The sequence below is a fragment of the Nothobranchius furzeri genome, chromosome 3, assembly GCF_043380555.1.
Source record: "Nothobranchius furzeri strain GRZ-AD chromosome 3, NfurGRZ-RIMD1, whole genome shotgun sequence".
Lineage (NCBI taxonomy): Eukaryota > Metazoa > Chordata > Actinopteri > Cyprinodontiformes > Nothobranchiidae > Nothobranchius > Nothobranchius furzeri.
Genome location: NC_091743.1, coordinates 67,177,189 through 67,188,929, shown reverse-complemented (window position 1 = coordinate 67,188,929; position 11,741 = coordinate 67,177,189). Strand labels below are relative to the sequence as shown.

Sequence of the window (11,741 nt, the reverse complement as noted above, 5' to 3'; positions counted from 1 at the left end):
CATGGGCAAAGAAATAGGTTCTGATGACTGAAATAAATACAGGCATATGTGTGAGGAAACCATGAGAAGGGTATTTTCAATTCTTCATAAAGAATTTTAAATGCTAAAATCTGGATGTAGGACTTTGCTTTTATTTAACAAGACATTTCTCTAAAATTTAGAGAAATGTCTTATAGATGGTATGTCTTGATAAATGTTAGAGTCTAAATCCATCCCAACAAAAAAATAAATAAAAATAAATCCTCAAGAAAAAAATCTTTTATTTAACTGTTTTCACAAAATTTAAAGCACAGGATTAGATGTTCTTATTTACAGCACTGAAAAATTACTGAATATGAAATATAAATATGATACATGCCCTAAAACTTTCAAATCTGCTTGAGGTTTATGAACTAAACAACCAATATATTTGGTGAGCTTCGTATTTATTAGTGATTATTTTATTAAATGTTATTATTATCTTATTTTATACAATTGTGGTATGTATACATGAATCGTGAATCAATACATTTTATGTTTTAAGAAGAAAATATTTATTTATTCATTATTAATTTATTCATTTATTGAAAGTTTTAAATTAGGGTTTCGGCAGTACTGCTTCCGGCCACCAGGTGGCGGGTGCACATCCAAACTTCCACACAGCAACTTAAAGAAACAACCAGAACAAGAACACTGAACCATTTGTTAAAGTAGCTACCGTACATCTAGGAGCATTTTGCAGACTGAACTGGAAACGCGTCAAGAATAATTCATGAGAGACAATTCCCACCTCTGAAGACAACACTGCTTACTTTGAGGTATGTTTTGACTGGAATTCAGGCTAACGCTCTCCAGCACACCTATGGGTGCTAGCTTTTGTCAAAGTGCGTAAACGTATTTTAATTTAGAGACGTTGGTATCGACGTTCATGGTAACCGAGGGCTAATGTTCTTTAGTTTAAGCAGTCATGCCTTAAAGCTATGGTATTTGACGCCTGTACGCGCAGTTCCTCACCCGGTGTTGTCTGTCAGGACATGCTAACACAAAGTTGCTTTGTCAACGTTCTGGTCTTCAGACTCAAAGTTGTCTCGTTTCTTGTTCCGTTCCCTTTGTTTTATAATGATCGTTTGACTTGATGTTCTTGTCATGTGTCTTGCCTATGTATGTCTGATCTCTGAATTGTGTGTACTGAAACTCTAATTTCCATCTGAGATTAATAAAGTATCTTTGAAATTGAATTGAATTTGAATGTTGCACTATTATGAGTATAGTTTGAAATGTAAGAGTCCTTCTTGGTAAAACGTGGGGATACTTGGGTGCACTGTCATGACTCGGCCTGTGATTTCCTGACAAAGGGCAACCAGTTCTGTGAGAAAGTATTTAGTCCATTACAGTCAAACGTTTCAGATGAGCAGTAAACCATATCAAAGTCTACCTGAATACAAAACGGAGATTTCATTTATCAAGAGGAAAATGTTACCCTAACCAACCTGGCCCTGCGTGGAAAACTAAATGCCCCTAAACCAAATAACAGCTTGTCTGATGTTGGCTACGAATTAAATGTATTGAAAATAAACAGAATGTGACTCTCTTATCAAGCATTTGAGATAACTAGTAATCATTGTGGAGACATTCTGGCCCCCACTCTTTTGCAGAATAGTTTTAATTCAGCCATATTTGTCTTATACTTACATTTGTTTGCTGGTTTTAACAGATTTAGGTATAACAAAAGACCAAAACAGAAATCAGACATTTTCATTGCAGTGATAAAAGTTTCTTCCTCATATTTACTTGGTTTATCTCCGTAAAGATTATATTTAAAGTTGTTACGCTACAGAGGGAGGTTGACTGGTGACAGCATATTCTTCCCACATCTTCACACACTAAAAAGTATTTGAAACTGCTCTTCATCCATCGTTGGCCATTTATTTAGGGTTAGGTCGTGGGGGCATGAGCCTAAGCAGAAATGCCCAGACTTCCCTCTATCCAGCCACTTGGACCAGCTCCTCCAGGGGAATCCCAAGGCATTCCCTGGCCAGCTGAGAAACATAGTCCCTCCAGTGTGTCATGGATCTTCCTTTATGTCTACTTCCAGTTTGACATGCTCGGAAAACCTCTCCAGGGAGGCATTCTAACTAGACGTCCAAGCCACCTAAGCTGTCTCCTCTCGATGTTAAGGAGACGCCAAGGTACCGAAGTTCGTAGAAAAGACCGCAGTATGACCAGGTCGGTCCAGAGTCGTCTCCCAGATCATAACAGATAGATGAAATCGTTTGCGTCTAGAACAGCCGTTTCTGAATAGCTGAAGGAACCGTTTTGCTGTGTCAGCTGTTGGCAGCTTTTACCTTGTTGAAATCATGTCAAGAGATGCGGTGGCTAGAGAGTTTTCCTTCAGTGACCAGTCAGAGTTAGCTCAACTAACAGGATGCTGAATCTCACAGAATGCTGGAAATGATGGAATGATTCTGTTTTAATATTATCATTTTATGATTTACTTGGCCAATCGGGGCGTGCCACGTTAAGGGGTGTTAACAACAAACCCTCAGAACATCACGCCTTCTTTCAGATACAGGATGATCTGATTTGTGGCTAAGAAAATATCTATGCGCAGTGACGTTACTTTAACTTTAATTTTTCTCTAACGAACCTTGTGTCTAAGTGTAGATAATGATTCACTTGTTAAACCAAACATTACTGATCATCATATATAAATCTTTCAATGTAATAATAATTAGGGTTGTCACGGTGTGAAGATTTAACCTCACGGTTATTGTGACCAAAATTATCACGTTTTTCGGTATTATCGCGGTATTTTTTTTACGTGTTACATTTTCAGACAAATAAATAAACCCTGTATATCAGGAAAATATTGTCCTTAGTTTGTGTCAAAATTTTGCCTAAACTTGTTATTTTGTAATTATGTTGTTTATTTGTTTACATTTTCCCCTTTAGTCTCTAAAATACCAATATTTGCCCATAACTTCTTATTTTTTGTCTGTTTGATATCATCATTTTAACCCTGAATCTGTAGGTGAAAACTGACCATTCCTGGACGTTACACTCATTAACAAGGCCTGAGATACCTAAACTTCTCCACTTGAGGCAAGACCTCATCCCTGACCCAAAGAAGCCATTCTACCCTTTTCCAGCTAAAGATCATGGTCTTTTAGAAGAGCTGATTCTTATCCCAGCTGCTTCACGCTCGGCTGCAAACCGCTCCAGCTCTTTATCTAAAAATGTTGTTTTGGTTTTCAGGTTTGCTCTGGAATGTGTTTTAAATTAACTCTGGTATACATCTAAAATTGTAAAAATCAGAATCTTCTTTTCATGTGCCTTTTGTTCCCTAGGTGTCATACCCTGAGAGCTAAATTTTCTCCAGTACAGTAATACTGTATCACCACTGGCTGCCCTCTGACTCGGGAAAATAATGTGCTGCAGCTGAAGATGGGGGGTAGTGGCTCCAAATCCAAAGGATTTTGGCCCTTTTCTGGCTCAGGTTCTGTAGACGATCCAGCCAAAGATGGAAACGAGCATTCGCTGAAGAGAGTTAAGAGTTTCCCGGGTGCAACGCCTTTTGTGTTTACCAGAAAAGGGTAAATATGGGCTTGGTATCCATAAATGTTAATGAGCTACAGGAGGATCATAAATTGAGTTGGGCTCATATGTAACCCACTGACACGAGAAAAAAAAATCGACAATTCATTTTGTGTAGATGGATAAAAAAGATTTCCTTTTTGGAAGTTTTGATTTAGAGATATTACCAGACATCAAGATTTAGATGTGGCTGCTTTGTTTCTCCTGTCGTTCTTTAAATGCAACTCTGTTACCACAAACATTGCTTTTATAACCTTGCACAACTCTTTCTAGTGAATAACATTGGTTAAATGCCAATTGTTGCTCTTTGCTGCAGCTCCATGTACTTTGATGAAGATGGCGACTTGGCACACGAGTTCTATGAGGAGACGATTGTGACAAAAAATGGCCGTAAAAAAGCCAAGCTGAAAAAGATACAGAAACACTTAACACCTCAGGTAAGTAAACCACTTTATTTACTCTTCAACAGAATATCATCATTAGCTCCAGTTGTTTGTTATTTTGTGTCTTTTCAGGGAATTATAAAGCTGGACCACCCATGCATTCATGTAGATTTCCCAGTAATCCTATGGGAGTCCTGACTAACTGTGAGGTTCTCAGAGAAGCCACTGTGTCACCTCCATCCAGAGGTCCCACCCTCCGCAGATGGAAGCCAGAGTCAACATAAAAAAAATAAACAAAATGTGATGTTTTGATTTATCTGATGTCCCTGTTTGGAATGGCTGTGCTCTGTTTATGGCTTGTGTGCAGCGAGATGCTAGATCGGCCACCAGAAGAGATGAAGATGGGCAACAAAGTCCAATCCAAACAAGTCCTGGTTTTTGTGCATGTCAGCGTGAATGTGTGCAAACAGAATGAATAATGAAAAATTACTTTTTTCCTTTTTTTTTATTTCAACAGGTTATTGTCTGGTATTTTCTATTGAACTCAGTGAGTTTAAAAATGAAAAGTTACCCAGTGTGTTCTAGTTAAGGTTGTACCTAAATTGGGATTTGTCTGCGCACACCTTAGTTATTTGACACTATTTGGATTGGCTTTGTGTATGCATAAGGCAGAAGCCTAGGGAAGTGGACAATCAGTAGTCTACAAAATGTCAAGTGGATTAAAATCTTATGGCATTGTCTGAAGAACTTGCTTCAGTGACTTCAGGGTCACCTGTGCACAACAAGAGTGAGGTAACCTGTTTTCTTTGCTGCTTTGGCAAAATGTGTTCCACACTTAATTTATTAAAAGTTTTTTTTATGAGAAATCCAGCTGTATTGTGATATGTTTGTTAAGCAAGTTTTGCAAGTATTGTTGATTAAGCAAAACTATAGTTGTCAAATTGGACTTGCAGCTGCAGAGGAAGTTGCAAAAATAAACCCCTGCACTGGCATGGAGCACACGGACATCTGCTACGGAAGTGGTGAAAGTAAGAGGCGTTCTTGCCTGTGTGTTTACAAAAGCTGGAATAATAATGAAAACAATGCACGAGTTGCTGAGTTGAGGGAAAACTCGGCGCACCATCTATCTTGTGGCTTTGCTGATCAAAATATGAACCCAACATTTAATAGATTATAAAATCGGTTTTCAATTTTTACCTGCTACTGAAAAATTTCCAGCAGGTTAAAATCTGTATTTTAAACTGAAGACGCCAGTTTTTTTATGAACAGTAAAATATAAAACTAATTGTTTCTTGGAACAAAGTCGGTGTAGTTTTGCCATCAAAAAACAATTATGAAGATATAGAAGATATTTTCATCCCATTAAGTACATCATTACGCTCAAATAATGAGTTTGGCTGATTAGTATTTACTTTGTTTATTATTAATGCGGTTCTATCCCTTTGGTGCTATTTACGCTGCCGTCCTCTGCGTGGTGACGTCTCATTCAGAATAAACCAACTACGCGTTCTTTAGGGTGTCACTAAAATGTTTTCTACCGTCACTAAATGTTTTCTAATGTCGATGTTTCTACCCTCGAATTAACACTTGTTAGATTATGATACAATTCAGAAATTTATTCAAACTCTTTCTAAACAATTAATTCCAATTTAGCTTTCGAAAACAAAACAGCAAAACCCTCAAAAGATCCAGAACACCCCTCCTTTTTAAGCGAATGCGGTTTCCTTCTATTGCTCAACGTCCCTTCATTTCTCTCAGTTCACGCTGACTTTTTAACAATCGAAATGGATTAAACAAAGCGCCACAGTCGTTTTTCACATGGCTGGGCGGTGGGGAACTAATTTATCTGACGGTTTCATGAACGGAATAGATGTGCATCCTTGCCGCCAAAAGAACAGGTTAGAGTGAAGACGCCGAAGAAACCATTAGCTAATTTATTAGCAACACGGGTGTTAGTTTCAATGAAATTTTTAGCAAACGTGGCCATTTAGCTAAAATTATTGTCAGCAAGTTTCTTAAAGTAAAACGCAGCTTAATTTACAGAAGTAAATTTTAATAATATTTCAGATCACGAGTTGCAGATTTGTTTTGGTATGTGTTTTAGATAATATTTGAACTTGTTTGCTATAAGTAGTCTGCCTTTACACATTGGAAAATTCAACCCCGTCTGTCAATAATTTGTATGATCGCTATGTCTTATTTTGGGTTGAAGTCGTGTTTGTTTTCTTTCTAGAGTAAGTGGAGTGAAGGTGAGCAGGGACTACGATGGAGGCAGCATCTCACTCTTTCCTCACCACAGCTGACCAGCTGACCTGGCTGCTCCTGACTCTGTTGACATGGTGGACCGTCGAGTGTTCAGCAGAGACAAAGCAGACGAGATGGCCATTATACTCCCAGAAGCCAGTTCTTCTTGTCTGGAATGCTCCAACGCAGGAGTGCAGGACGCGACATGGTGTTACTTTATCTCTAAACCAGTTTGACATTGTGGCAACCCCCAACGAGGGCTTTGTCCGGCAGAATCTCACAATGTTTTATAAGGAACGCCTTGGATTGTATCCCTATTATGAGCATGGGGCCAACGAAGTGAATGGAGGCCTTCCACAACTCGCCAGTCTCACTCAGCATTATGAAAGAATGCCTGCAGGACTAGACAAATACATTCCAGACCCTAAGGCAAAAGGTTTGGCAGTCATTGACTGGGAGGAGTGGCGACCGTTGTGGATCCGAAACTGGGATGCTAAAGATATCTATAGAAATAAATCACGTGAATTGGTGGCTATAAAGAACCCCAAGTGGACCTCAGATACTGTCGGGAAAGTTGCACAACAAGAATTCGAGCTGTCGGCTCAAAAATTCCTGCATGGCACGCTGAAACTGGCCAAGAATCTAAGGCCAGATCAGCTGTGGGGGTTCTATCTGTTTCCAGATTGTTACAACCACAACTACAAAAGCAGCCTGGTAAACTACACGGGCCACTGTCCTGCAGTAGAGATGGCCCGCAACGATCAGCTCAACTGGTTGTGGATGGAATGTACAGCATTTTTTCCATCGATATACATGGGTTCTGTTCTGAAATCTACAGATTATGGGCGCCTGTTTGTTCGCAACAGGCTGAAGGAGGCGATGCGCTTGGCTTCTGTTGGAGATGGATTAGCACGTCCTGTTTTTGTTTATACACGACCAACTTACAACAGTGAGATGACCCTTCTAACTGAGGTTAGTTAAGGTACAGCCAAACTTCAAAGGTCCTGGTGCATTCATCTGTCTTAAAATTCTGAATCTCTCTTATATGGCTGAATAGGTAAGATGTCAGATTGGTCTTTGATGTACTGGTACCTCAGTCACATTTCGTTAAGCCATCTTAATGTAGAAATCTGGAATTTTCCCACTTTAAGGAATTATGTATAAAAAAATTTTTTTAGAAATCTGTAAAAAATATAGTCTTACACTCTACTGTGATATTATGCGGAGGCAATAATACATCAAGTTTAATGCCATTCTGACCTTGCATTAGGAAGTAATTAACTCTTAATCTTATCTAGGGGGCGCTGTGACCAATTACATAAAAATCCCACTGAGGTCCTCTTAGGGAGTCAAAGATGGTTTTGTGGTAGTTTTGGCATCAATCAGACGTTGAGTGTGCTTTCTAGAGCCAAAGAGCTGAAAGGGGGCGGAGCTAAAGGAATTTGAACCAACAACCACATCAATGTGTTTGGTGCAGTCACGTGATGACACAAGCCAAGTATAATGCCATTCTGACCTTGTCTTTAGAAGTTGATTAAGTTTGAACCCATCTAGGGGGCGCTGTGACCATTTACAACTAAATCCCATAGGGGTCATCTTTGGTCTTCAAGGATGGTTTTCTGTTAATTACAGTCAAACGTAAGGTCACAAAATGATTGAGTAAATCAATCAGAAGCGGACCCTAGAAATGGCCAAAGCGGGGTCAAACTCACCACTTCAAACCAAAATGACCGACTTCCTGTTTGATGTTGACCATAGTTGCAAGAGGTTTTTCTGTGTGGACTGTTGAGTACTACAAGTGCACAAAATTTCATAACTGTACGATAAACAAAGCTTCATGGAGGGGGGTATTTTTCACATTCTAGGAGGCGCTGTGGAGTTAGTTTAATTGTGATTTTTTTTTGGGGGGGGGACCTTTAAAATACAAAATTTTACACCACGCCTGACATGTGTGCAAAAACTCCTGAGTTTTCGGGTATGTTAAGGCCTCCAAAAAGCCAATTTACTTGGCAGAAGAAAAATAAACAGAGTAGATACAACAGGCCTTCGCAGCGCTTTCGCTGCTCGGGCCTAATAAAAAACAGATGAGAACAATTGTTAAACAATTAAAATCAAGACAAAATTAAATTGCAGACCCCAGTGATGAAAATGCTTGGACATAATAATGGGCCTTCAGACGTGACTTAAAAATCTGGAAGGAAGGCGCCAGCCTAACTGTCAAAGGTACACAGTTCCACAAATTTGGAGCAAGGACCGCTAATGCACGATCTCCCCTAGATTTGCTTCTGGAATGAAGGACCCCCAGTAATTTCTGGTCACCAAAGCGAAGAGAGCGGGTGAGGACATGCCTTTGTAGCAGTGCTGATAAATAGGCAGGAGCAGTACCGTGAAGAGCCCTGAAACAAGCATATCTTTTTTAATTTTTTTCCTGAGTACGACTTGCGTGGCAATTATTCCTACTAGAGACCACTGTGAATGCATTGATTGAATGAGTGAACCACACCTTTAATATTTCTCTCTCTCTCTTAGTTTGAATACACAATATAATGTGAGAATAATATTTGTAAAACAATGTGTTGTAGGTCTGTTTGCCATCGAGAGGTGCACATTTACAAACGAGGCATTGCTTCATGGACATAGGGAGAGGGGCTTATGGTGCAATATATTTTTCCACCTTTAGATGGTGCTCTCTGGTGAAAATTCAGGATTTCTACTTTAATTTCTTAGTTTCAGTTAAGAAAATGGGAAAAATGGAAAGAAACAAAGTTCTTTGTAAAGTTTTTCTTATCGTACAGCACTGATCATCTCTTCAATTTAGAAGCATTTTTATGCCTGAAAGTGAGAGGAAAAGCAGCCAAATTCCAAAGGAAACTTTCAGAAAGCCTTAATAAAATTAGAAGATTTTTAAAAATGTGCTCTAAAAATGGTCAGTTCTGAGGATGTTTGCAGCTGCAAACGAAACGTCAGCAAGGTAAAGAAAAACCTTATCTGTGTTTAAAACAGAACCAAAAATGGGATTTGAAGACAAACACAGCAAGAACGTACAAAACATGTTTAAAACATGTGTCTGGGATGACTTAATAATTTAAAGATTCAGTGTTCTTGTGACAGAATTTGACCAACATCTCTTCAGACCACACAGTTAGAGATGTCCCATCTAACCAGCTTGTCGTGGAGCTCAGATGTACTAGAGTAAAGTACCTGACCTAGACTGACCTGTGTTTGTTTTACAGACCGATTTGATCTCCACCATCGGTGAGAGTGTTGCAATGGGAGCTGCAGGTGTAATCTTCTGGGGGGACACTTCCTATGCGAGCAACGTAAGCATGCATGCCTGAGGCTGAGAGTGCTGCTGTTCTGTGGTTTGAAGTTAACATATTTTCCTTTCTGCAGACCAGCTGCTCCACCTTAAACAAGTATCTTGTGGGACCGCTGGGCCAGTACCTCCTCAACGTGACCACAGCAGCAGAGCAGTGCAGCCAGGCGTTGTGTAACTCCCATGGCCGCTGTCTTCGCCAGGTCCCGGACAGCAGCACATATCTGCACCTCAGCCCCTCGACACACAAGATCACCAGTCAGAGTGGCCAGCTGAAGGTGACCGGAGTGCCTGGTCAAGCCCAGCTGCTCGTTTACCACAGACATTTCAAGTGCCAGTGCTACAGTGGTTATAAAGGTGAAGGCTGTGAGCAGAAAGAAAATGGGCGGAATAAAGCCGCCTCTGTCTTAGGAACATGTCCGCTCTGCCTTTTGCTCCCACTCGGACTTCTCCCTGTGCTACACTAATACTATGAAGAAGGTTGTTTACGGCTTCTGCCAGTACTGAAAGGAAAAGTTGGGTAACTTTTCCCAAAAATCTGTGTTGCATTGGCAGGGGGTCCCAGCTGGAATCATAAAGTAGTAAGAGTAACAGGAGGTTTTCTGTCAGCACACTCCTATAAAAATATTCTGGTATTACAGGCTGCTGGTTGGGGTAAACTGGAAATATTTTCAGCTCAACGATACCAAATGGTGTTTTTTGTATTTATTTTTATAGTAAACAGAAATAGATCATCTGAAGCCTTAGAACTGGAAAAGCAATCTTACATTTGAAGTATTTTGTTAATTACAGCAGCAGCTTCATGCAACTTTTTTTATTTCAGTTGATTGATTAATATTTCAAATGTATCAGAGCCTTATAAATCAAGTAATCAATGTATTATATGAGAAGATTATGCAACCTTAAACTTCTATCATTTGCTCATGGAAACAGCGAGGCTGGACTTCCTGTTTCGGTCCAGGTTTATGCCTCAGCAAGGCGACAAAGTGCTCTTTTTGTTACTTTTTAAAAATTGTTTCGTGTCGGTCCATTTCCAAAGCAGAATTTTTTTGTTTTGACAGTATTCTTTGTTTCTGCTGGTTTGGTGCTAAAACTCGCCAGGCCAACGATTTTTATTAGTAGCATTCAGGTAACGTTTCAATGGATTTAGTTTTATTTTCATATGAATTTTTTATTTTCAGATGTTCATAGACATTTTCAATAGTCCTGATGTAGTTTAAGTGCAGAAATGCAATCGAGGTACATTTGAGGTTGAAAGTTTAGCTTCTTAACAGGTTACAGCGGATGTAAAATTGGCTGATTGAAAAATCGGTCAGGAATCCTGTTTTAGCTGGACTCCTTTAAAGGCAGATATTTTGTTCACGTCACTTTGAACTGTTGTCGCCGTTTCTACAAGGTTATATGTGAACTATTATCCTCAGATTAATTTCTGCTCTTTAGAGTATTTTATGGTCACTTGTGTGTTTAGGGATACACTATCAGTTTTGATTCAAGCTGCTGAGGCTATAAATATATTTTTATAACAAAATAGCCAGTTAGTGTTCTTTATTCTGCACTTTAAACACATTTCTTTTAAGGTGGAATGTACATGATCACATTTTGAAAATTTGGAAAGGTAAAGCTAAGGCAGTTTACAAAAACCAGTTATCCCTCTATTACTGCACAACATAGTGTCGTGTACGTGTTTGGATGCGTTCCACTGTGAATCCCGTCATAAAGGAACATCGTTTGTTTTTTTATGTTTGCTGTGCCTTCCCTTCTTTTAGGTTCTCTTATACTCTGTGCTCTCTGTTCTTCCATGCCACTCTTAGAACTGCTTTAATTCTGTATTCAGTAATTTAGCTTTTTTAATATTTTTGTAAACGTACTGTTGCAGTTATTTTAAACTATATCCAACCAAATGAAATGACTTTGTGTCTTGATAATTACTTATGTACTTTTTATGTTAATTTTATTAAAAGCTTTTTGTTAATGTTTGTATTATTCTTTCTAATGTCTGCATTTTTCCTAATGCGCACGTGTGTGTGTGTGTGTGAAGAACGAAAGGACAAGGCAAGTTGTATTAATGAAGGCTGCGTTCATTTGAGAGGTTCTGCTTTTTTTTTAGTATTTTTACAAAACAAATTAAATTTTCAGCTGCAAGAGTGCAATGCATCCCAGAGCATTCCCAACTTTACCAAATCTAAACATCTGATCAAGGCCTGCTCGCTGTCCCTCGTTCTAGG

The 11,741-nt window shown here is 39.1% G+C and overlaps 2 protein-coding genes across 2 annotated transcripts; both read left to right on the top strand.

Moving 5' to 3' along the window:
* The first annotated feature begins 473 nt into the window (after window positions 1-473).
* tusc2b (tumor suppressor 2, mitochondrial calcium regulator b) lies at window positions 474-4,822 on the top strand. The gene is made up of 4 exons (XM_015958811.3): window positions 474-797; window positions 3,327-3,572; window positions 3,890-4,010; window positions 4,089-4,822. Exons 2-4 carry the CDS (start codon window positions 3,424-3,426, stop codon window positions 4,152-4,154), a joined length of 336 nt encoding a protein of 111 aa, XP_015814297.1. The 5' UTR covers window positions 474-797; window positions 3,327-3,423; the 3' UTR covers window positions 4,155-4,822.
* A 133-nt stretch (window positions 4,823-4,955) lies between these two features.
* On the top strand, window positions 4,956-11,488 carry hyal2b (hyaluronidase 2b). Its single transcript, XM_070549933.1, has 4 exons — window positions 4,956-5,854; window positions 6,190-7,172; window positions 9,434-9,520; window positions 9,594-11,488. Exons 2-4 carry the CDS (start codon window positions 6,222-6,224, stop codon window positions 9,981-9,983), a joined length of 1,428 nt encoding a protein of 475 aa, XP_070406034.1. The 5' UTR covers window positions 4,956-5,854; window positions 6,190-6,221; the 3' UTR covers window positions 9,984-11,488.
* Window positions 11,489-11,741: the final 253 nt, after the last annotated feature.